General features: G+C 56.0%; 1 protein-coding gene across 11 annotated transcripts; it reads left to right on the top strand.

Annotated features, from left to right (window-relative positions):
• The first annotated feature begins 16 nt into the window (after nt 1-16).
• On the top strand, nt 17-23,740 carry ZDHHC7 (zinc finger DHHC-type palmitoyltransferase 7). Of its 11 annotated transcripts, none has more exons than XM_047846158.1 (10): nt 17-217; nt 848-972; nt 4,051-4,252; nt 13,186-13,271; nt 15,841-16,171; nt 20,312-20,436; nt 21,149-21,245; nt 21,655-21,736; nt 22,449-22,579; nt 23,249-23,740. In XM_047846158.1, the coding sequence occupies exons 5-10, from the start codon at nt 15,857-15,859 to the stop codon at nt 23,423-23,425; spliced, it is 927 nt and encodes a 308-aa protein (XP_047702114.1). In that variant the 5' UTR covers nt 17-217; nt 848-972; nt 4,051-4,252; nt 13,186-13,271; nt 15,841-15,856; the 3' UTR covers nt 23,426-23,740. The 11 variants fall into 11 exon arrangements, with proteins under 11 accessions (XP_047702114.1, XP_047702112.1, XP_047702121.1 ...); XM_047846156.1 differs by having other exon boundaries at nt 848-1,006; XM_047846165.1 differs by lacking the exon at nt 848-972.
• The last annotated feature ends 491 nt before the right edge of the window (nt 23,741-24,231 follow it).

Here is a 24,231-nt window from a genome sequence, read left to right as displayed (position 1 = left end):
CTCCCCAGGCAGGGCTCTGCGCTCTCGTGTCCGCTCGGCGGCTGCCTCCCTCAGACCGGGCCGGCGGGACGTGCCCGAGCCGAGCCGCGGGGCCCGCTCCGGCCCGGCCATGAGCGCGGCCGCATGATGCGTCCCTGCCTCGGCCGCTGCAGTCGCCGCCGCCGCCGCCGCAGGCCGGGAGGAGCCGCAGCGCCGGGCGACCCCGCCCGGGCCTCGGGTGAGTGCGGCGGGCCGGGCCGGGTCGGGCCGGGGCCGGGCGGGCTGCTCACACCCCGGCCTCCCGGCCACTCCCTGTCCCCGGCCCGCCCTTCCTTCGGCCCCCCTGCGCCCTCTCCTCCGGACGCCTCGCTTCTGCGACCTTCCCGAGCTCCTCGGGGGCACCTCTGTGCCACCTCTGTGCCTGCGCTTGCCTTCCCTTCCAGGTGTCTCCTGTCACTCTTGATCTCTCGGGATACGGCCCGAATCGCAGCCCCAGGTTTTCGCCTGACCTTGGGCGTGACACTTAGCTCTCCCGAGCCGCGGTTTCCCCCTCTCGTAAACTAATAACGGGGTTGTTGTTAGAGCCAAAAGGGAGAGTGGCTATAAAACCTTTCTGTAACCTGCAAAGAGTGCTTTATAGCCAGGCATTACAAAGGGCTTTCTTGAACTTCGCCCGTGGCTTCTCGAATGCTCCTGTTCCCCCCTTCTTTCTGAAAAGTTTGAATTATTCTCTCATTCTTCGCCCATCTTCCTGATGATCTTCCCTTCCCCCGATCAACGATCTTCGGCGGGGGAGGGTGGTTGCCGGACTGGGCATCTGGGGCGATCAGGTCAGCCTTCAGGTCAACGTCTGCGTCTTTTCTTGCAGCCAAGGTTCATCCCTCGCGAGGCGTCATTGCTGCTGGAACTAAGTGTCTCTGCTGTTGGACCGACACACTTTGCTAGCTTACCAGTAACCAACTCCTTATGCTTCCTTTCGTGACCAGTTGTGCAGTGAGTCTGCTTAGTGTCTGTCCGCGCTGCTCATGTATGTATCTATTTTAATCTATTTTACTCTTACGGTCTCAGGTGGTCTAGAAACCTGGATCAATACACAGTTCTCCCTACACTCTTCCCCTCACAGCCGAGGAGTTTCATTTCTTTGTTTTACAACCTGAACTCACCTACAGTCACCTTTTAAGAGGTCACCTTGTTAAGCTTGCTGGTTAGGAGGTCAGAACTCGACTAAAGGGAAAAGCTCTTGGGGTATTTGAACCAAGGGGGTGGAACAGAAGTGTTGAATTGCATTCCTCGAACACCCTGGGAGGTGTTCCAGGAAGAAGGGTTCGGGTTATTGAGGTTTGTTGGCCGTTGTGTATTTCTGGGAGTTAGACCGGTGGGTTCACCTTGACTTTTGAGGACAAGATGACGCGAAAGGTAGCTTCGTAAAGGAGTCATTCGACAGCCATCGGAAGGAACCCTTCGCACGGATGTCTCGGCTCACAGCAAAGGGCGTAAAACGCGGACAGAAATATTCCTGCCACCAGTGGCTCAGAGCCTGCCTCAGGTTACAGGGAGCAAACTGGATCGTTGCAGCCGTGCTAATCCATCCGTGATAAGAGCAGAAATCCCCTTCTAGAAAAGGACAAGTGTTAGCAGGAACAGAACGAAAAGGAACTTCGTTGAGAGCAGTCTGGATTCAGTCAAAAGTATGGATACGTTTCTGCTTTCTCACTGAAAGTGTTACCTGCAGGCTCGAGACCCTTACCGATAGTATCGTTTTCCGTAATTTGAGGCAGTGGGACTAGAAATAAGTTTGCATTGGAACCTAATGTGTTTGGAATGAACTGATGATCTGAGAGCTTCCCGGCTCCCCTACAAGTCTACAGATTATCTACCGGATAATTTTCCGGAAGTGGCTCCTAGGGATTATGTTCCTTAAAAACAGTGTTTTTAATTATAAAAATAATACAGCTCGGGGTGTCTGGGTGGTTCATTCGGTGAAGCGTCCGACTCTTGGTTTCAGCTCAGGTCACGATGTCACCGCTCGTGAGCTCAAGCCTCCCTCTGTTTCTGCCTCTCCCCCACTCTCTATCACTCTCAAAAAAAATAGTAAGTTAACTTAAATAATACAGCTTATTTTGTATAAAAAGTCAAACACTAGAGCAGAGCATAAAGTGTGAACACTCATTGTAGTCCCTTGTGTCCCCAAAGCCAGTGTCCAGGGTCAGTATTCACAACTGGCCGCATGACCATTCAGCTGCGGCATCTGAGACGTGTTTAGGTCGACTGTGAGAGTGGGTCACTTCCAGAGTTTAGAGGGAACAGTCCTGTCAGACCACCCTCGCTTCTGACACCAGCTGCAAGTTTTGGGGTTCTCAAAACCACCTTCAGTTTTGATTGTTAATTGAGAAGGACTCGCGGAACTTGCTGAAAGCTGTTAGGGCACAGTCGAGGCTTTTTTACAAGTAAAAGGTAAAGATTAAAATCAGCCAAGGGAAGAGGCTTCTGGCTCAGAGTCTGAGGAAGGAGCCAGGGTGAAGCTCGGGTCTTCTTCTCTCTCGGATCCAGAATGTATCCCATTCCTCGCATGGATGGGACGGCTCGCACGCGCGGGGCACTCCCAGCCAGGGAAACTCAGAGGAGCCGTGGTGTTTCGAGTCTTCTTTGGGGTTCCCTTTCATAAGCATAATTGGGTGATTCATCAATTGCCATGCTGATGCTGCGTGCCCCAGAGCCCCCCTCGGAACCACCTTGTAGGTCTCAATGGTGTGGCCAGCTCCCACCCGAAATCAGACTGTCAGCCGAGGACAAAGGCCAGACCTCCTTTGGGGCAAGGTTAAACTTTTTATTACACAGGACCCTTCCTTCTTTCATGGTCCCTTTCTACTTAAAAATACACTCTTTTGCTTTACCACTGATGAATGGCTACCTTCTGGAGCATGGAGGAGACAGAGGCCACTGGGAGAATTCACTCAACCTTGATTTTTTTTTCTAGCTAAAATATCTCCCAGTGTCCACCAGTCTTTTTCTTTCCTTTACTTCTGAGGAAGAGAGAATCCCTCTTCCCATTAACTCTGTGTCTGTTCTTTGGTCAGCCTGTTTCGGGACCGGCATTCAGTCATTTCCTCTTACTTTTGCCTCTTTGATTTTTTTTTCTCTTTCACTGACTGCTTTGCCTCTGTCTACAAACATGTCTTTGTCTTGCTAATCTTAGCTCTGCTTACCACTGAGTTTTATTCCGTTCTTGGAAAACCTTGTTAGAATCCTATTGTCTAATAAAATCCAGATCCTAATGGGCCCAAGATAATGCCTCACGTTGGCACAGCATCTTAGAGTTTGGAAAACAATTACGTCAGCCTGCAATCCCCTGTAGATAGTGGGGGCTTGGTAAGTGCTTGATCAATGGGTAATTTGGCTGAGCAGAGGGTGAGAGTCCTCAACTTGGAGGAGACAGCAGGAACAGAAGCACAGAGGGGTAAGAGGGCATCGTGAGGGAACCGGCATTCGCGCCGTGTGGAAGAGAGTGTGAGCACCACGCCTGAGAAGGAAGGGGAGCCAGATTCGGTGGGGCCTTGAATGCCGTGGGCAAGGCTGAAAGGTTTTGGACCAGACTGACTCTGACGCACCGGGTGAGGTTTGGTGATGACTCCTGCAGCTGCACGGAGGGTGGTTGGGCCTCGCGACCGACCGTGGAGATTAGGATCCTGCGGAGGCACCTGCCCGAGGCGAGGTGCCTAAACTTGGTGGTGGGAAAGGTGGGAAGAGAAGGGGCCGAGCCCTAAGCGGGAGGTGTCCTCGAGCCTGTAGGGAGGGGTGGAGGGGTTGTGTGTCTAGAGGGCGAAAGGGGCTTAATAAATACCGGTTGCCTGAGGAGTGCTCCCGGTACGTGGGAGGGGAGGAGGGCTCTGTGTTTAGCTGGTGCTTTGGAAAGGGTGCTGTTTGTTTACAGCACCCAGTAAGCAGGGGGCAGGCAGGATAGAGAGGCCGCCAGTGTCTCTCTCGAGACAGGCTCTTACAGTATCAGTTCTGTGTTGAAATGTTTTGAATTCTTAGAGTTCCATATTCCCTAATTCAATTTATTCGTTACAGAATGCGTTTTCTAACACCAAGTGCTCTGGGAGGCGGTGTATTTTAACGGAAGAGCATGGGCTTTGGAGTCAGAACGGTCCCACGTCCACCCTTCACTGGCTGTGAGCTCGGGCAGGTTACTGTAGCTGTAAGGCTGCATCTGTTCGTGCCTGAAGTGAGCTCATATTAGGGCCTTGCTCTTAGGCTAGCGGCCGGCTTCAAGGTAATGATGTATGTAAAGTTCCGGGGTGCACGGGGGGTGCGTAGTGATTGGCCTTTCTGATATCTTACATTGTCGTTAATTTGCAACTGAGAGCTAGCTACGTTAGCGCGTCAGATGTTCCCAGTGTTTTGGATTTGGGCGAGTCTGATGTTGCAAGAGTTCACGTCATGTTAAACAAGGAACCCCTATTTAGGAAGATGTGGAAAGAGGCTGGGATTCGCCAGCCTGGTTCAGGTCCAGCCGTTCCCTGGGACAGGACACCTGAGAGAGGTTTGGAACTCTGGTGTTCTTTGTGTCTCTGGATTTAGAATTCCCGAGGGTTCGTTTACCTTTTTGGGATCTTTAGAAAAAGCTTTCAGAGACAGGCTGTGGCTCTTGCGCAGGGATAACCGTGAAACCTCTGTGATATCGGTGAGCGCGTCCTTGAGGCCACCTCATCCAGCCCGTGCTCAGGATGACACCCTGGAAATGGAGATTCCCCCAGAAGTGTGGGATTCTCTCCTCCTCCCCTTCTCTCTCTCTCCCCTCAACCCTTCCGCACGTCTCCCTGACTGCTTTTCGCAAGGCTCCCAGACTCCTGACTGCGCCCCCGCCTCCCCCACCCCGGCCAGATCCCACTGCCTCTCCTCCATGTCCCTGAGTTTTCTCGGGCACGCTCCTTGCCCCTCAGCTCACTGCACAGACAGGTGCAGAGCGCACAGAGTCCTGGGGGTGTGCCGGGACATTGCAGGGCATGTGGCAGCCCGTGAGGTGGGGAGGTCAGCAGGCTCCAGGTCAGGTAGAGCTTTAGACCACAGGGAGGCCTTTGGATGTTACTCTAACGGCAGAGGCCCCTCGTTGGGTGGTTTTAAGTAAGGGAGGAGTATGATCTGATTTGTATCTGTGAAACCTTATTCGGGGTGGGCCCTGGGGTGAGGGAGGCAGTGACGGTAGAGACCGACCGGGAGTGCTGGGGAGGCGCCCTGCGGACTGCCTGGAGGAGGGCTCGTGGCCGTGGTTTGGCTGGGCAGGAGGTGGAAGAGGGCAGATTTGGGCTGGTTTTGGAGATGGCGCCCACAGGACTTGCTGGAGGGTTCGATGTGAAGAGGTGGGGGCGGGGGCAGGTGGGGGAAGAGTTCAGTGAAGAGTGACTCCTATGTTTTGACCTTGACAACTGGAGGGGGTACGCCCTACGGAGCTGCGAAGGTCCGTAAGGGTTTGGTGGGCGGAGGGGGTTGTTGGGGAGGATCTACTCAGTGATGTACGGTTCGTTTCGGAGCTTCCCAGATATGTGTATCATTAGCAGCAGTGTTCGTGGGCCTGAGAGCCCAGAAGATCCTTTAGAGAGAGCGGAGATAAAGGAAAAACCCAGGGCTGAGCCTGAGCACCGCCACCGAGGCACCTACAAAGAGGAGGACCCAGTAAGAGACTGAAGCGTGGCCTGTGGGAAAGAAGGAAAACCCAGCACCATCCCCGTGCACCCATGAGATTGGCTCCTGGTGGGTGCGTTTCTCCATTTGCCATCTTTGATCGGCAGCACCCAAGGCCTGTTCTAGAGCGGTTATGTATTTTAGTGTCGAAGACCTTCCTAGAAACCTTAAATAAGTTTACTTGTCACAGTGTGCATAATGTGCCAGCATATTATTGAGACTTGGCTTTACTTGGCTTAATATTCTGTTGGGTTTTTTCCCCCTTGAATGTTAATATTCTGTCTTTGGATTCAATAATTTGAGAAGATAGTGGTTTTGTACACCATACGTGATTGGTAGGGTTTGAAAGCACAAACTAAATCTTTCATGATTGCAAAATGATGGAAGGAACGTTCGAGAACGTAATTGCCGTAAATACACTACAGCACGTTCTGTGGCCACTCCAGTCTTTCCTTCTTTCAGCAAGCACAGCTACGACTCTACGGCCTATAGTCCTCCGCTCCACCCTGGCTCACTTAGCATCCAGGATGAAGGTTGATGCCCCGGGACAGACGTGCTGGACTTTTCCCTTCACGTCTTTTCAGGTCGCAGCCTGTTTGCACAGCCACGTGCTGGAACTTCTTTTTATCCCGAAGGGCCCCTCCGCTGAGCTCTTGGAACTGCCCTGCTGATCCAGCCTCCGTCCGACCTGGCCACCTTGTCACTTCCTCCAAACCCGGTTCGTAGTCTCACCAGGACCTCCAGCTCCTTAGAATTTTCTGCCAACTGGCTTGTCAGGCTTCTCCCCTTCCTCCTGCATTCCACAACGGGTCATTTCAGCTCAGGCCTTGCCTTTGACACCTGTTGGACACCTGGTTTTCCATCGAATCATCGGTCATCGTGGCTACTCTCCAGCCCCGCGTAAGCCTGTGGGTGCTGAGCTGGGCTCTTGGACGGCAGAGCAAAGCGGTCCCATCACGTTGTTAGAAAGTGGGGGTCTGCGGCACCTCGTGGGCCCACCACTTGCTCGGCTGCTCTCCCTGCAGCAACCGTTCCCCGATCTCGGTGGCTTTCTGCACTTGTAACACCCACAGCCCACTGGTTACTCTTTGCTCAGAAAACAGTGCTGTGGGGTGTAAACGGCTTTAGCTTCAGCCCATCTCCATGGTTTTCCATAGGACCCCCTGCCCCACTGTTGCTTCCTCCTTCTCAGGAAGGGGATCGTCCCCCCGAGTCTGCAAACTTGGACCCTCATCCTTTCAAAACACAAAAGTGCAGCGAGCCTAAATTACTTTTGTAGTGGCAAGAAAAGTTCAGAGAAGTACAGAATTAGAAAGAAAAAAGAAACAGGAGTAAGCATGGCGAGGCCTCTTAGCTTATGTTTTCTTGGTCTGATATCTTAATTGGCTCAACTGTCCATAAATATTTCATTCTGTTTCCATTAAATCACTTTGGGGGCCGTGGTAGGCTTTTAAAAGCGTGGCACAGTCAAACCAAGATGCACTTTGGTGACACCTGTGTGGAGCCCCTGCGGGTCCAAGGCGGCCCGTGTGCAAACGGGGACCCCGCACAGCCCGGGTTTGACCGCGCAGGCTACTTTCGTGTGAATTTTTTTGATACGGTATATAATACCGTAAATGTGTTTTCTCTTAGGACTTTCTTAACACTTTTTCTCGTGCGTGCTTCGTCATAAGAATACGTACAAAAATTGTGTTCGTTGGCTGTTACCGTCATCGTGAGGCTTCAGATCAACGGTAGGCTGTTAGGAGTTCGATCTCGGGGGACTCCGAAGTTACCCACAGGTTTTTGACTGTCTGTGGGGATGGCGTCCCCAACCCCGTGTTATGCGAGGGCCTGCTGTGCCTCTTTAGGATTACCGTAGCGTAGGAGATGGTGCACGAGAGCGGAAACTGAGAAACAGAATCCCCTCCGCTTTTGCTTCCAGATCCTGGACGTCCCGGCACTTTTGGAAAGCGCTTCTCTAATTTTCCCACCACCCGCTCTCCCAGGCTCGTGGCCCTGGACTGAACCTGCCGGGGCGAGATCCCTGGGGGGCTCCTCCAGTGCCCGCGTCGCTGGGGCTGACTGCTCCGGCCTGCCTGCTCTTCCCCGGCCCTTCTGGCGCCCTTGCTGGCTCTTTGGACCCCTTCCAGGGCTCTAGCCCCACACTTCTGTGGCCCCCTCGGGTGGTCACGTCCGGTCCCCCTTTGCTCGTCCCCTCTGTGCTGGGGTCTCTAGGTCGGGGCAGGGGGAGGGCGGAGGACTGTCCGCCAGTGTGTTCCACAGGTGCCTGTAAGTCTGTGAGTCCCGGTCTCGGGCTCTCGCCCTGAGTCTGCAGCTCCTGCGTCGCGGAAGAAGCGGCCGGGGCAGCAGTGTTTCCGAGTCCCTGTCGCGTCCTTGTGTTGTGCCCCCGCTGCCCCGTGCTGTCGGTCCCTGCTATGCTCTTTCTTCCTGGGCCTGGCTGTGAGATGGGGGCGCACAGGCCCTGCCCCCTCTTGGCCCCGGCCTGCGCCTTCTCCGCTCTCGGCCGCAGCAGCCTCCTTCCACCCGCGTCTCACCTTGTTGCCAATTCCATTTTAAAGCATCTGTCCACAAAGTACTGGTGCCTCCCCTTCCAGCGGAATGAGTCCAGGCTTCCAGACTCCTCCACGGGCCCTTCTGAGCACCTCGGAAGTGGCCCCGGTCTGCCCGTCCCCCCTGCCTCTCCCCACCCTCCTTCTCCCCAGGCCTGAGGCCCCGTAGCACGCCGTGCGCCTCTCCCACCCGGGTCTTCTCACACTCTTCTCTCCTGTCTGGGCCCTGCCTGTTGTCACGGCCCACCACGCGGTCCCCTTGCTTTCTTGACGCTTTCCCTGGCTCCTCCAGACAGAATTAGCTGCCGTCCTCCCTCTCACCCGTCACACTTGGCTCCTGATTTGGGGGTAACACTTAGCATATTATTTACCACCCCGACTGCCACCTCTGCTGGTCTGTGAACTCCTGTGGGCTAAAGCTCCCGTCTGTGCTTGTGCATCGGGGGCCTGGTGTAGAGGGGATGGTGTTGGAACCGCCCCCCCCCCCCCGCCCCCCGCCACGTTTGAATTCAGTAGATCTTTCATGGCTTGTGTTTGCTTCATATGCTGCTTCTGTGCCTGAGGCAGAGAGTTGCTTATTCCTGCTTTTTATAGGTCATCAGTGGGTGTATGAATACTAAAGCCATAATGAGTTTAAACAGCATTGTAATATAAACATGAATACCAGACTCTAGGGTAGACATTCTTTTTATTGCAATAGAGAAAGTAATTATATCATGATTTTTTTTTTTTTTTAGATTTTATTTTCTTAAGTACTCTCGACGCCCGGCATGGGGCTCGCACTCAAAACTCCGAGATCAAGAGTCACACGCTCCACTCGCTGAGCCAGCGGGTGCCCCTCTTGATTCTTTTTTGTAGTAACTCATCACCAAGGAATACCGATGTCTTTCGTTCATTTGTTTTCAGTTTGTACTTGAGAACACATTTTCTGTTTATAGCCAAGGTAAAAAGCAAGGGAAGAGGCCAAGAACTTTGTCTGAAGGGACGTCTTGTCCGAGACGTCTTGGCTCCTGAGCGCAGCTTCTGGAGGAAACATCTGGCTGGAGCTTGGCTTCACTTGGCCTTTCCCACCCGGCACATGAACTCGCACTGGCTGTTTTCCTCCCGTTCATTCTCGTAATGAAGCGGGATTAATGTGTGATGAAATGTACAATTTTAAGCGCACTGTTGACTGTTGGCTGTTTTGTTTTTTTTTTTAAATTTTTTTTTTAATTTTTATTTATTTTTGAGAGACAGAACGTGAGTGGGGGAGGAGCAGAGAGAGAGGGAGACACAGAATCCAAAGCAGGCTCCATCCAGGCTCCGAGCTGTCAGCACAGAGCCCGACGCGGGGCTCGAACTCACGAGCTGTGAGATCATGACCTGAGCCGAAGTCGGACTCTCAATCGACTGAGCCACCCAGGCGCCCCTGTTTTCTTTTATTTTGTTTTGTTTTTTTAAGTTAAAAAAAAAATTTTTTTTTACGTGTTTTTATTTATTTTTGAGACAGAGAGAGACAGCATGAGCAGGAGAGGGGCAGAGAGAGAGGGAGACACAGAATCCGAAGCAGGCTCCGGGCTCTGAACCGACAGCGCAGAGCCGGACGCGGGTCTCGAACTCACAGACAGCGAGATCGTGACTTGAACCGGAGTCGGACGCTTAACCGACTGAGCCACCCAGGCGCCCCCCGACTTTTGTCTTGACAGATGCTATGTCCCTCTCAGGATCCGGGGCATTTCCAACAGCCGAGAAGGTACCTTTGGCTCTTCTCAGTCATTCCCCTTGTGTTCAAACCCACTTTGAATTCTTTCAAAATAAATTCATGTTGCCTGGTTTCAAGGGCCATGTAGATGGCAGAACATTTTTTTTTTTAATTAATGTATTTATTTTTTAACGTACATCCAAATTGGTTAGCATAGAGAGAGCAACGATTTCAGGAGTAGATTCCTTAAGCCCCTTCCCCATTTAGCCCATCCCCCTCCCACAACGCCTCCAGCAGCCCTCTGTTCTCTATATTTATATTTAAGGGTCTCTTATGTCTTGTCCCCCTCCCTATTTTTATATTAGTTTTGCTTCTCTTCCCTTCTGTTCATCAGTTTTGTATCCTAAAGTCCTTATGTGAGTGAAGTCATATGATAATTTGTCTTTCTCTGACGAATTTCACTTAGCATAATACCCTCCAGTTCCAGCCACATAGTTGCCAATGGCAAGATCCCATTCTTTTTGATTGCCGAGTAATACTCCACTGTATATATACCCCACATCTTCTTTATCCGTTCATCCATCGATGGACATTTGGGCTCTTTCCATACTGTGGCTATTGTTGATAGCGTTGCTGTAAACATTGGGGTGCATGTGGTCCTTCGGAACAGCATACCTGCATCCTTTGGATAAATACCTAGTTTAACTTTTTTGGATAAATACCCAGCAGTTGCTGGGTTGTAGGGTAGTTCTAGTTTTAGTTTTTTGAGGAACCTCCCTACTGTTTTCCAGAGTGGCTGCACCAGCGTGCATTCCCACCAGCAGTGCAAAAGAGATCCTCTTTCTCCACATCCTCGCCAGCATCTGTTGTTGCCTGAGTTGTTCATGTGAGCCGTTCTGACAGGTGTGAGGTGGTATCTCAGTGGGTTTTGATTTGTATTTCCCTGATGAGGAGTGACGTGGAGCATTTTTTTCATGTGTCGTTTGGCCATCTGGATGTCTTCTTTGGAGAAGTGTCTATTCATGTCTTTGGCCCATTTCTTCACCGGATTATTTGTCTTTTGGGTGTTGAGTTTGATAAGCTCTTTATAGACTTTGCATACTAACCCTTTATCTGATACATCGTTGGCAAATCTCTTCTGCCATTCCGTCAGTTGCCTTTTAGTTTTGCTGATAGTTTCCTTCTCTGTGCAGAAGCTTTTTATTTTGATGAGGTCCCAATAGTTCGTTTTTGCTTTCCTTTCCCTTGCCTCCAGAGAGGTGTTGAGTAAACCGTTTCTGCGGATGGCAGAAGGTTTTGGGGATTTAGCCACGGTGTTGCAGGTATCAGTAGCTTTTTCCCTCTTTGTTGCTTAGAAGTGTGCCGTTGCAAGAATGTGCCTGTGCCGTAGTTTGTTTATTCGCCTCCTGGTGCTGGATATTTGGATTGTTTCTAGTCCGGAAGATTATGAATAAAGCTGCGTGAACAGTGCTGTCCATGTTTGTGTTCACATTCAGCGTTCTTGGGTAAATATCTCGAAGTGGAATTGTTGAGTCATAGGGTGGGTGTTTAACTGGGAGAAAGTGCCAGGCCGCTTTTCTTTTCGAAGCGGTTGCTGTGTCGGTTACTTTTTAAAATATATACAAGTAATTGGGGATTTGGTCTCATTGTAGAGATGCTGCTCTAAACGTGACCTCTGAGCAGTCTTGTATTTTGCAAAGCCAGCTTTACTTTAAAACATTATTACGTAAGCTTATCTGAAAACAGTTCAAAGTATCTTTGCATATTAATAGTTGTTGGTTACCGCATAGCTATGTGAACAAAGTTACTGTATATAAATACCGTATTTTAAAAGTCTTCCCCCCCCCCCCCCATTAGTTTCAGCAGCTTTGGAGTCACGGCCACATTTGTTCCTCAGAAGGGGCTCAGGGCTGGAAAGGTGCTAGGGGACAGTGGCCGGGGTGGAGGTGGGAGGACAGGCAGGGGGGTCATCGGGTAGGTGCTGAGGGGGAAGTGGCTTCTGAGGAGTCTTAAGGCAGGACAGTGAGCAGCCTCGCTCTGCTCTGGAGCGTCTGTCTGGTGGCAGGGACTGGGGGGCCCCCGGGAGAGGCGCCTCCCGCCTCCTGACCCCCGGCCCCTCTCCTCCCCGACTTGCACGCCAGCCTCCCGCTGTCCTAGTCAGGGGTTTTGGTTTCGGAAGACAGCACCGACGGAGGGTTTGCTTGAGCAGAATAATCTATTGGAAGGACACGGGAGAAAGAACGGACAGGCGCCGGGACGGTGGGCCAGCCGGCTGTATTTCGTGCTGTCTCCTGAGTTCTTTCTCTTTGTCGCTTAGCTCTCCTTTTGGGAGAGTTCCTCACTCTCCTGTCCGATCCTGTTTTTAAAATTCTGTCACCATTTTTATTTTCAGTAACTAGGAAGTTCTCAGAATGTTCCTCTTTTGTTTCACAGATACGATTTCTTATTTCTTCTTAAGTTCTCTCTCTGCCTTTTGCCTGTTCTGTGTTTCTTTCTGGGGCTCTAGCCTTTCGCGAGCCCCGTTGTGGGCTTTTTTCAAAGCATCTGACCCACGTGTAAGCCAAAGAATTAAGCTGTCCTCCTTGAACGCACACAGTGGTGCGTGCCAGTCATATTTCAGAAAGACTGGAAATAAATGGACAGCTTGAAAAAAAAACCTAATGAAAAGATTCGTGCTGGGAATAAAGACTGTTTATGTCGGGGGTCCCGCCCACCTTGTTATCTTCAGGCCCTTTTTCTCAGGGCCACACACGAGTGCTTCTACAGAGGCCACGTCTGGTTGCCGCCCGCGGGTGACCGGGAGCCAGAGGGAGACGCCAAGGGGGGGCGGTCTTTTCCTCCAGTAGGCGGTCCTCACTCGGTTCCCTGTTTCCCTCCCTCCCCGTGGGCCCGGCATCCCCTGTCCAGCACCTCTCCCCTCGTGGTCTGGCTCTCTCCCGTTTCTCTGTGATCCTCCTGCTGTGGCCGCTAAAACCATTGTCGGCTTTTGAAACGCAGGCTGGTTGGATGTGGCCTGGATTCTCCCTGGGGATCTTTCTCAAGAGGTTCGGGCTTCTAAACTCGCATTTAATCCTAGGGCAGGTGTAACGTGAATCACTTCAGAGTTTACTAGTAGTGGAAATGCAGAGGAGCGATGACTTCATCGTCAGGGGTGGTTCCGGGTAGCGGAACTTTACGTGACAAGTGTGATGTTGGTTATACAGCTCCCCGAATTAATCACGGCCTAAGAAATGCCGTGTACTTCAGTCGTAAGAGAAGTAACCTTTCGCATCAGATCTTGTTGTCTTTCAGATCCCGTCACATAGGACACTATGCACCTTCACATCCTGAAGAAAAGGCGCAAAATGTTCAAGTAATGCTTCGAGCTCGTTTGTGAGGTAAGCGAGGGGCCCTGCCGACCCTGACTGCGTTCGTTGACGGGGCGGTTTGTGCGGTATAGACGGTCACTCTTTGACCTGTGGGCTTCGGCTCGCTCGCCGCCTCTGGAGGGGGCTCCGTGACGCGAACCCGTGAGCGATCCGTATGGCAGACGAGGTGAGCGCCGGGCGAGAATTAACGGGAAGCGTCGCCTGGATGGCAGTCCCCACACGTCGCGGCGACCCGCCGTGCCACCTGCCGCGTTCTGGGAAACCGCTGTCCCTAACGTGAGCATAAACGGCTCAGGTGCGGCAGCCTGGACGGCATCCCGTTAAATCGGCCGCTAAAGTCCAATGATGGCGGGGCTCGCCCGTCGCTCGATCGCGCTGCCTCTGGGTTCCCTCAGAGGTGGCCGTCAGGGCTTGGAGACGAGGGCGGTGGGGCCCTGAGCGGGGAGGGGGCGGCGCCCTCGCCCCGGCGGCTGCAGGCGGTGTCCGTCTGCTGTCCCGTTTCCAGCGTCTGCATGGCTTCTTCACTTCCTCCCCTCCCTTCCTGTGGTGTAAACACGGTGACTCGGCAGAACGCCGGCTCGTGCAGCCGGTGACCGAGCACCCGGTCTAGCCGGCCGCGCCCTGCCGTGTTCAGTGCTGGTTTTCCTGGACACGAAGTGACTTTGGGCTGTCAGGTTCTTTTCCCGTGGCCTTCGGTGGATTTGACAACCGTGGCACATCGGCGCCCTCCCACGGCGTCCGTGCGTCTGCGGCTTCCCCTGCAGGAGCACGCCTGTCACCGGTACCTTGCCGGCAGGGCCGAGCGGGACGGGCCCAGCGTGCGCCGTGCCTCCGGACGACCCGCCGGGCCCTGCTCTCCGACTGCCCAGACGCGCTCTGGCACAAGGCTGGCCCGTAGCTTCTTGTCTTGCTGTCCGGCGAGCAAGCGCCCGCTCGTCACGGGGAGCGTCCTGCTCGAGGAGCGGCCGTGGAGCAAAACGGAGGCCGGTCGCAGGGATTCTCCGGCTTAAGGCCGATGTATAGTGACGATGCGCTAAGACTCTTTCATGGAAATCGCTATGAAACTACTTAAATCTGAGAAAGGGACCGGTCTCTTGGTGTTGCATCTGCCGAGTAACATGCCCTTGCCGGGGGCCCAACAGCCTGCACGCGGCAGACGGGCACACGGGGAGAAGGCCGGACCCTTCATGAGAGCCCGCCAGGGAGGGGAGATGCACAGGAGCTCCCTTAAGGCAGAAGGGGGTCTGCACGCCACAGGCAGCACCGGCGGGCGGGCCCTGAGAGTTCCAGGGACGGTTGAAGCTTCCAGTCACTGCCCGGGCACTGACAGAACTGGGCTGCACCGGGGGTGTGCGCCGTCCTCCGATGGTCACGTCAGGTGTGCCAAAGCCCTTCTCCAAGTGTGCCCCTCTGGGGAACGGCACCTGTCAGGACGGCTTGCTGGGGGGAGAGGGGCGCGGGGAGCTCGTCTGCACGGAGCGGACCCCTGGGAAGGAGCGCCGACGGGCCAGAAGGCTGGCTGTGGTCTGTCCACGCTCTCTTCATCTTCAGTTTCTTGTGTGTCACTCAGAGAAAACCTTCAAGCAGTGTGTGTCCGACCTGCGAGCGGGGTTATTTTATGGCCTGAGGGAAACCGGGTCTGGTCTCGTGCCCGTGCACCGACCTGCCTCCCGTCGGCTCGTCCTTGTCATCACTGTGCCGCAGTTGCTTCCGAGGAGGAGCCGTGCCCATCTGTAGGCCCGTGGCGGCCCGGCGGTGCCCTCGCTCCCGCTCCCACGCTGAGCGTCCTCAGGGCCCCTGACGGAAGGCCGTGGGTGTTTCTCCTTCCCGTGCGTGAACACCAAGGCCAAGCGAACCCCCAGCCCCGCTTCCCCACCGCGATCACGAGCACTCAGCCGCGCGGGTCGCTGTCGGGGCGTGCACTAGCGCGGCAGCCAGAGCCGGCCAAGGAGAGTCCGGGTTTTTCCGGAGTCCGCTCGCTCACACCCCGCGCGCTGTCCTGTAGCAGGCAACGTGGGAAGCACGGGAGAGGTGTCCGAGAACGGCTCAGCGAATGGATTAACGAGGGAACGAGAGTGTTAAGACGTGAAAGCAGACAGGAGTGCCCTCCCGAAACAGCACAGAGCTCAGGGCGATGGAGGGGACACAGAAGCGCACCGTACGCGGGGGTCCTGAGCGGACGGGGGCCCGGGGCCTCCGCACAGACACGGCCTGGGCCTGCTGGCGAGGGTGGCGGCTGTGGCACGACTCGCTTGGTCTCCACCGCGGCTGGGAGGCTGCATCCGGCCTCTTCTTTCCCTTATCTCTGTTCGTCCGTGGCTGTGGCTGGCCTTCGGCGGCTGTGTGCGCCTCGGGGTCACTCGTGCCGTGGGGTGTACTGTGTCATAGGCTGTAAACTAGTCCCCGAGGTGAAAGATTTTAAAGTTCAGGTCTTGTTCCGTTGTTAATGTTCTTTTCTGCTGTGTGTGGACTGTCTCGCGAGATGGTCCGGAGCAGACTAACCCGTCCGGTTTACCAGTGTGCACGTGCCCCCCCCCCCCCCCCCCCCGAGCCTCATCAGCTCTGTCCCGTCTCCTAGGGTGCCCGGGGACACCATGCCGTCATCAGGACACCGGCTCCGGGATGTCGAGCATCATCCTCTCCTGGCCGAAAACGACAATTACGACTCTTCGTCGTCCTCTTCCTCCGAGGCTGACGTGGCCGACAGGGTCTGGTTCATCCGCGACGGCTGCGGCATGATCTGTGCCGTCATGACGTGGCTCCTGGTCGTCTATGCGGACTTTGTGGTGACTTTCGTCATGCTGCTGCCTTCCAAAGACTTCTGGTACTCTGTGGTCAACGGAGTCCTTTTTAACTGCCTAGCGGTGCTGGCCCTGTCGTCCCACCTGAGAACCATGCTCACAGACCCCGTGAGTACCCACGGTCACCCTTCATCCCCTCTCGTGTCTGGTCGTGGGGCACCACAGACCCCGTGGCGAAGGTGCTGTTCCTCTGGCCTCGGGCTTTTATTAACTCCTGGTACAGACGTGTAGCATTTTTGTGTTGGTTTTTTTTTTTTTTTTTTTAAGTTTATTTGTTTATTTTGAGAGAGAGAGAGAGTGTGCGAGCAAAGACAAGTGGAGAAAGGAAGCAGAGGGGGAGAGAGAATCCCTAGCAGGTTCCACACTGTCAGGGCAAAGCCCAACGCAGGGCTCAAACTCGTGAACTACGAGGTCATGAGCTGAGCTAAAGTCGAGTCGGACGCTGAACCGACCGAGCCACCCAGGCGCCCCTATTTCTTTATGTAAAGCGGGTTCCACACCCACCATGCAACTCAAACTCGTGACCCCGAGATCAGGAGTCACGCGCCTCCCCGTCCGCACCCAGCAGGCACCCTGCTTGTTTCATGTCTGAACTGGAGCATAAACATTGCTCAAAGTGGGGTCTCCGTGCAGAAATGAAAATCCATCCCATCGGGCTGTTTGTGCAAATGTAAAGGTGTCCCTGAGTGATTTGTCAAGTCCCTCCTGGTTTAAGTGCTTTGTTTCTCTGCAGATCAGACTGACAGCTGGGAGATCTGGTTCTAGATTTCACCACGTAACTAATCTTTTCCGTTGCCTTTTGACCAGAAGCAGCTACTTGAACTTCAGTGGGCTAAATGGAGGTTAGATATGATCTCTAAGTTCTTTCTAGCTTCACAGTTTGCTAATTGTTCTGTAATTACACACAGAAGCCGAGGCTAGCATCTTTCTAGCCTGGAGAGGGTCAAGGTCCTGCATGTCTGTGCGGCAGGGAGGGAGAGCTCCTCAGTGACCGCACTGGTTCCACCAGGTGTGGGTCGTTGACCCGGGAGGAAGTGACTGCGCAAGCGAGGTGTCCTCGGCTCAGGCTCAGGGGTCAGGGAGGGAGCCCGACCCGGGTGTATTGTGCGGTGTCGACAAAACCAAGGTGCTGTATTGGGCTCCGTGTGGGAGCGATTTCCCTCAGAATAAAGACCTGACGCCGTGAACTGCCATCGGTCCCCGACGCCCCGAAGGCCGCTGGATTCAGAACCTGTGCGTTGGGGTTGAGGTTCTTTCTCTGAGGTGTGAGACCTCCTCTAGGTAAGCAGAGCGGTTGAGGCCCTTACAGCTCAGCCAGAAGTCCCCTGCAGACCCTGGATCCAGGCTTGCTGCAGAGCCCGGAGGGGACACGGAGGGCCGCTGTGTGGGGCAGGAGGGCCCGCAGGCTCAGCGGAGACATTCTGGCCATCGGCGTGCACGGCCGGGTGCTTGTGGTCCCTGTGGAGCTTCATTTGAAAACAGGTTCTTTCGACAGCATTAAAACAGTGGTTTTAAACCTCGGGGGCGGGGGCTCCTGATTTGTGAATTACAGTCTTCAAGGCTCGTGTCTGTTGGTGGCTCTGTCCAAAGAAAAGACTGAGAAGTTAATGTCTTGTACAGATTTTTTTATGAATGAGATGAGGAGTTTGAGGCTGAAGCGATACTGATCAGTCCGCAGAGCGTGGTTTATGTGGACGCTGATGGGACTCTGGCTGTCTGAGCTCAGATCCCGGGGCTTTTCCCTGCTCTGTTCACTCGGTCCCTTGCCTGGTGGGGGTCCTGGGTAGAGGGCAGCATTATAGACCCGGCCGGGTGGGCAGCCGGGAGCGGCGCTGTGGGACGAACTCAGATGCATGGCCTCCCAGCGGCTTTGTAGCCTCACCTCACAGTCTCTGACCGCAGCCCACTCTGATGTCCGTCAGAGACTCAGCACAGCCTCCCTCTGGGAGTGCAACCCTGCTCCTGGGCCCTGCGGTCCAGCTCCTATCCCGGCCCCCCTCCTCCTACGGAAAAAGGTCTCCACCCTTGGAGGAAGCCCCAAGGAGGCTGGGGGGAGCCGAGGAGAGGTGGTAGAGAGGTGGGGGCAGGACGCTGCGTCTGTCCTGCATGGACACATTCGTTTTCCTGGTCGGGTCACTACAGAGAACGTTGGATGCGGTGTTCAGAGGGAGGGCCTTCCAAGGTCAAGGAGGAGTTTGGGGCCTTGGATGTCAGCATTTTAATTCGAATTTAATCCGTGTACCATAAAACTTACGTTTTTAAAGTGCACAGTTAAGTGGGTCTTATCCGGAGCTGTGAAATCCCCACCATAGTCAGTTTTAGGACATTTTCATCACCCGGGCCTTTGTCTTGAGGCTTTCACTGCACTCTGGAGTTGCCAACTTGCACCCCTGTGCCTGTTTTCACATGCTCCCTGCGCCCTGGGAGATCCATAAATGAGTATGTAGGTCTAGGGGAAAGCCCCGTTCTCAGCTGCCCCTTGGCTAGGTCTTGGGGATCCAGAACGCGTGACAGGGAGTTGGGATGAGATGGAAAGATACGGGAGAGGGACAGGGACGCAGAATCGGCATAGGGCCTCCCGAGGCCCCGAGAGCGTTGTCGCCTCCGCGGGGTTCTGGGCCAGGAACCAGAAGAAAGACGCCCTAAACACCAGTGGGGGCCCCCAGCCGTTAAGCCCCGCGTGAGGGCCGTGCGGCTGTCCCTCTGTCAGGAAACAGTCCTAAGGGATCTCTTGGAAAAGAGGGGTGGTTGTTGGGGTGTCTGCTTTTCAGAACGGTACGGCAGTGGGTCACAGTTTTTACTGGGGAAGGGTACATGTCTGTCTCGTAAAAATGAAGGTGTGTGGAGTTTTAAAACTGGGTCCCTTGCCCCCTACTATGGAAACACGTGACACTGAACTGTCACCGGGAGCGTGTACGTCGCGGGGTTTGTAAGATCCGTATAGCGTTGTGACTGCCGGATGGGTGGAGGAAACCTGATGAAAGACCCCAGGTTGTGGTACGTAAATCCCCTAAAATTAGCATCCTGACTTAAATTTTCAAAGCCAAAATGTGTTGAACCTTTCACTTTTAAATCTTTGTTAAGGAGAAAATTGTAGTGTCAGGAAACACTAGGCTCCTGACCCGAACAGCTTCCCAGTGCTAGCATGGCCAAGGGACAAGTGCTTGTGTGTTGGGAGGTGAACTGAGGAGCAGGGAGGGCTGGGCTCCTCCTGCTGGTGCACGGGTATTAGGTCAGCCCTTGCCCCACGCAGCTTCGGCTCTTGTGCCCGGGCCTCGAGGAGTCCCTCGCCATCCCCGCCACTGTGTCCCCGCCACTGCTCACTGCCGCCTCGCGTCTCCTCGGGTCTGCGCTCCCTCCGCGGCCCCGGCCTGCCCTTCCCAGCGTGCCTTTCTGCTCGAGGTGCAGGCTCCGTGGCGCCAGCCGGTGGGAGCGGGGACCTCGTTCCCACCTTGCCACCGTTACGAGCCTCCTCCACGCCAGCGGGTCCCCTTTCTTCGTGCACCCCGCCGTGGCTCCCGGAGTCCCGTCCCGCGGACGTGTGGTCACTGCGCAGCCCCCGGTGGCCGCTGCCCGGGCCTCGCTGGCGCTCTGCCTCTTGCCGTCTTTCGCCTTGGCCAGCCCGTGGGGCACCCCTGCCCCTGCCCTCCCACCGCGGGGCCCTCCCCACGGCCGGCACCGATCCCGTCTCAGGGCCGCACTTGGCAGGTGTGCGTGCGTGAGCGCCCGTGGCGAGGCCGGCAGACCCGGGCGCGTGACGCAGCCTCGCAGACGTGAGAGAAGGTCCTTCTTGATTGCGTCCCGTGAGGGTTGCCCGGCTGCAGCTGATGGGGAAACTCTGGGCCACCCCGGTCACGTCAGCCCTGCCCGTGAGAGCGCGGTGACAGGGAAGGGTGTCACAGAACACGCTGGCGCCCTTCGGGGACAGGCAGTGCCCTTGAGTCGGGAAGGCCTGACGAGTAAGCCTCGCCTCCGGCGTGTTCTGCGTAAAGCCAGGAAAGCCTCAGGCGACTGACCGGTTCAGAAAGGATGAGAAGGTGTTTCGAGTTCATGTGAATGCAGATGCCACTTTTCGTGGGAAGTGACTTCCGGTCCTGCCCGAGGGACAGTCACATCGCCGCACTTTACGTGGCGGCCGTGGCATCGCGCATCATCTGACGGCATTTCAGACCGAAGCGCGTGCGCTCACTGATTCTGTTTTTGAGCTTTCCTTCCCTGGAACCAAAATATGTTCTTGTCCCGCTACAGGGGGCAGTGCCCAAAGGAAACGCCACTAAGGAACACGTGGAGAGTCTGCAGCTGAAGCCTGGGGAGGTGATCTACAAGTGTCCCAAGTGCTGCTGCATCAAGCCTGAGCGTGCCCATCACTGCAGGTACCGAAGGACCCGCCCCGGGCAGCACCCCTCCACACCCCCGCCCCAGGCAGCGCCACCCCATACCCCCTCCCCAGAGCAGCCCCCCACCCCGAGGAGCCCCGTGCCTGAGCAGCGGCCCCACAGCACCCGCTCCCCAGAGCAGCCCCCTGCCCCGAGGAGCCCCCTCACCAGAACAGCCCCCCGCCCCGAGAAGCGCCCCCACAGCACCCCCTGCCCAGAGCAGCCCCCTGCCCCGAGCAGCACCCCCACAGCACCCCATCCCCAGAACACCCCCTCCCCAGAGCAGCCCCCTGCCGTGAGCAGCCCCCCCCCCCACAGCACCCCCTGCCCCGAGCAGCGCCCCCATAGCACTCCCTCCCTAGAGCAGACCCCCGCCCCAAGGAGCCCCCTGCCCCAGAGCAGCCCCCCATAACACCCCCTCCCCAGAGCAGCCCCCCCATAGCACCCCCTCCCCAGAGCAGTCCCCCCATAGCACCCCATCCCCAGAACAGCCCCCTACCCCAAGCAGCCCCCCCACAGCACCCCCTCCCCAGAGCACCCCCTGCCCAGAGCAGCCCGTGTTCGCCGTGGCCGATACGACAGCCCCTCCTCCAGAGCAGGAGCCCCTTCCCAGAGGCCTCTTCCCAGCACCACGTTCTGTGCGTTGGATGCGCGGCCTGGGGTCGTGTGTTCTCAGCACGTGGAACACCGACAGGTTTCTCCTTTTCAGTATTTGCAAAAGATGTATTCGGAAGATGGACCATCACTGCCCGTGGGTGAACAATTGCGTGGGAGAAAAGAACCAGAGGTTTTTCGTGCTCTTCACTGTGAGTCAAAGTCCTCGCGTGCCGACTCGTCTTGAGTCTGTAACTAGAGCCTTGCCCGGAGCAGGCGAACTTATTCTCCCGTCTGACGAGGTTCTCCGGGACCCGCGTGATAAACTGTGCCGCGGTGGGTAGGACGCACCCCGGCAGGTGTGTCTGCTCGTGTTAGTTTAGGTATTGGACGCGGTTTCGTCCTCGCTCGGACGCCTTGAGTCACAGGTGCTAACAGCTGGGCGAAACGCGTCCCGCGTCCATCGTGACCTCGGGTGGGCAGCCGGCAACCACTGGGACTGATTCTTCCCGTCCTTAATTGTGACTGACGAACGAGACAGGGTCGACACGCCGACGTGGCCTTTGCTCCTAAAATATGTCATCGCTCCCTGAGTGCTAATCTGCTTCTGTCTTGTTCCAGATGTACATAGCTCTGTCCTCAGTCCACGCTCTGATCCTCTGTGGCCTCCAGTTCATTTCCTGTGTCCGAGGGCAGTGGACCGGTAAGCTCTGCGTGGGTTTCTTTCCCACAAGTGCCCGCCGTCAGGCGGAAAGGGAAAAGCTACGGGAATCGACAAGTTCCTTTAGGAAGAAATACGGGTTTTAACACCGCTGTTTTGCTCGTGGATCGAAGCCACGTGCACAGAATCGTCCTTCCTCAGTCCAGAAGTAGTTGGTGCTGAGTCGCTCTGCAGAGTGGGAGCCTGCCTGGAAGTCAGCATCCTCCCACCAAACCTTGCGTTTGCTTTCTGGTCAGCCAGCTGGGGGTTGTTCCGTGTGGTCCTCGCGTCACTGGACCCCCAAAGCACAGCGCGGCAGGAGCGAGTCAGGTGGGCGCTGACTGCCGCACCCCAGACCGGCCGGCAGGTCAGACAGACTCACCCCCGGGGGGCCTGCAGGGCTGTCCCCTCCCCTAGCTCTCGCTGAAGGTCAGTACGCAGTTGAGCGTGCACGTGCAGTCTTAGCAGGAACCTGGGGTGACGGGGAAGCTGACCGAGAGACGGTGGAGTGGGTCTGTGCCTGGAGGGGTGGCCGCCCCCGCCCTGTGGTGAACGGCGAACGTGCCCGTTTACGGATGAGCCCTTCCGTCCGTCCGCGCCGGCTTCGGGGCCGGCACCGCGAGGACGCTCCTATGCGCAGCCGCTGGGCCGTCCCGTGCTTGGGGGGCTGCTGTGCTCTGGTGGCCTCTCACGGCCCGCTCTCTCTCGTTCACAGAATGCAGTGACTTCTCGCCTCCGGTGACTGTAATCCTGTTGATCCTCCTGTGCCTTGAGGGTCTTCTGTTTTTCACGTTCACCGCGGTTATGTTTGGTACCCAGATTCACTCCATATGCAATGACGAAACGGTACGCTTCCTTCTCCGTTGCGCTCGCCCGGCGTTTGGCTTGAGTGAGTGGGAAAGGCCAGCGGCCACAGCGGGTGCGAGTGTACTAACTCGGGAGGTAGGGCCGTCTCCATAAGCTGCGGCGGGCTCCCTGTGTTGGTCATTCCCCTGTCTGTGCGCCGTGCAGGTTCAGAGATCAGTTTGATTCGAGAGTCAGCAGAGCCGGGCAGAGAGAGCCAGGCCGATTCCCGGTTTCTGGGAGACCCAGCCCCTAGACCAGCTGAGTGGGGGGCAGGGACCCGATGGCCTTCATGCCTCCGCCCTGGAGGGTCTAGGGCAGACACTGGGTAAAGGTGTGTAACAAACGGAAAGAAGGCCGGTGCCCCGGCCCAGAGGACGCGCTCCGCCCTGCCACCACTATATGCGGGTGGCCCCCGGCCGGCCGTGTCTCATGTTGGTTTGGCCCGTGGCTGCGGCCCGGATGCACTCAGGAGGCCGCGGGGCCGGCCGGGCGAGGAGGGTCTGCCCTGCTGACCGCGAGGCCACACGTCACCTGAGCACGTGGCTGTCCCACGGAACCGGATCCCACACTGTGGCGGTTCCTCTGCCGTGACCGCGGGGCCCGACCCGCGCGTGTCGGGGGCTTTGCCGGTGCTGCCTGCCACCCACCTGCTCTCCTTTCTGCCTCCAGGAGATCGAGAGGCTGAAGAGTGAGAAGCCGACGTGGGAGCGGAGGCTGAGATGGGAGGGGATGCGGTCTGTCTTCGGGGGGCCCCCCTCGCTCCTCTGGATGAACCCCTTCGTCGGCTTCCGGTTGGGGCGGCCGCAGACCAGACCCAGGAAAGGAGGCCCAGAGTTCTCCGTCTGAGGCCCCTCGGCGGACGCGAAGGGATTCAGTCGAGTCCGGAAGGGCGGCGGCAGCTCACCTGTGACCAGTAGGGCGAACGGAACCGACAGACCGGTTGCCTGCAGCGAGCAGTTTTATGTTTGTAGTCACAGATCGCAGACTGCCCATGTCAGCGACCGGGGGCCGGTTTCCGCCTGTCCGACTAACAGAAGGTACGTGGCCGCGTGAAGAAGTGTCACGACCTTCCTGCACACTTAGGGTTCTGGTTCGGGACACTGCGTTTTCTAAGAGGTTGTGTGGGGTATTACATGGGTTATTAAAATCCTGTGTCCTAAAGCTGCTTTTTTCAGTCATGAAGAGGAAAAAAAAAAAAGTCAATCCGGTGAATGAGAATTCTCCAGCTTAACGGTTTCAGGGCGTTCCTGTTGGCCCTGGGATTCATTAGTGCGCGCCCTTGATCGTGGAGGGGCCCTGACACAGAAAATACTTTGGTCTCGATGAGCTTCGATACTTTGCACTGAGTTTGCAAACGATCTGTGCACTGAACGGTGAAGGTGGCCTTCGGCACGCGCCCACTGCCCCGAAGAGGCCGCTTCGACCCTGTCGGCAGGTCTGCGTGTGTGTGCGCGTGCGCGTGCTTAAGATGGGCGGTGTTGTTGCGGCGACCTAACAGGTAACAGCTGCGTGCGGCCGGCGAGCTGCTTTCCAGAATCCGAGGTTTCAGGGATGAGGGGAGAGCTGCCTCGGGACCCTTGTCCCCTGGGGCTTGTCATGAATTATGAATGTATTGCATTTTGGAGAATGTCTTGATCCAAAGAACAATCACT

Source organism: Prionailurus viverrinus, unplaced genomic scaffold (genome assembly GCF_022837055.1).
Source record: "Prionailurus viverrinus isolate Anna unplaced genomic scaffold, UM_Priviv_1.0 scaffold_38, whole genome shotgun sequence".
Classification (NCBI taxonomy): Eukaryota; Metazoa; Chordata; class Mammalia; order Carnivora; family Felidae; genus Prionailurus; species Prionailurus viverrinus.
The sequence above is the reverse complement of the archived record's forward strand: the minus strand, read 5'-3'. Positions and strand labels throughout refer to the sequence as shown.

Excerpts from the sequence above, each read along its gene's own strand:
- ZDHHC7 (XM_047846162.1), top strand. The coding sequence starts at position 15,857 with ATGCCGTCATCAGGACACCGGCTCCGGGATGTCGAGCATCATCCTCTC. Across the intron at positions 16,172-20,311 it reads GAACCATGCTCACAGACCCC|GGGGCAGTGCCCAAAGGAAA; the intron begins GTGAGTACCCAC and ends GTCCCGCTACAG. Across the intron at positions 21,246-21,654 it reads GGTTTTTCGTGCTCTTCACT|ATGTACATAGCTCTGTCCTC; the intron begins GTGAGTCAAAGT and ends GTCTTGTTCCAG.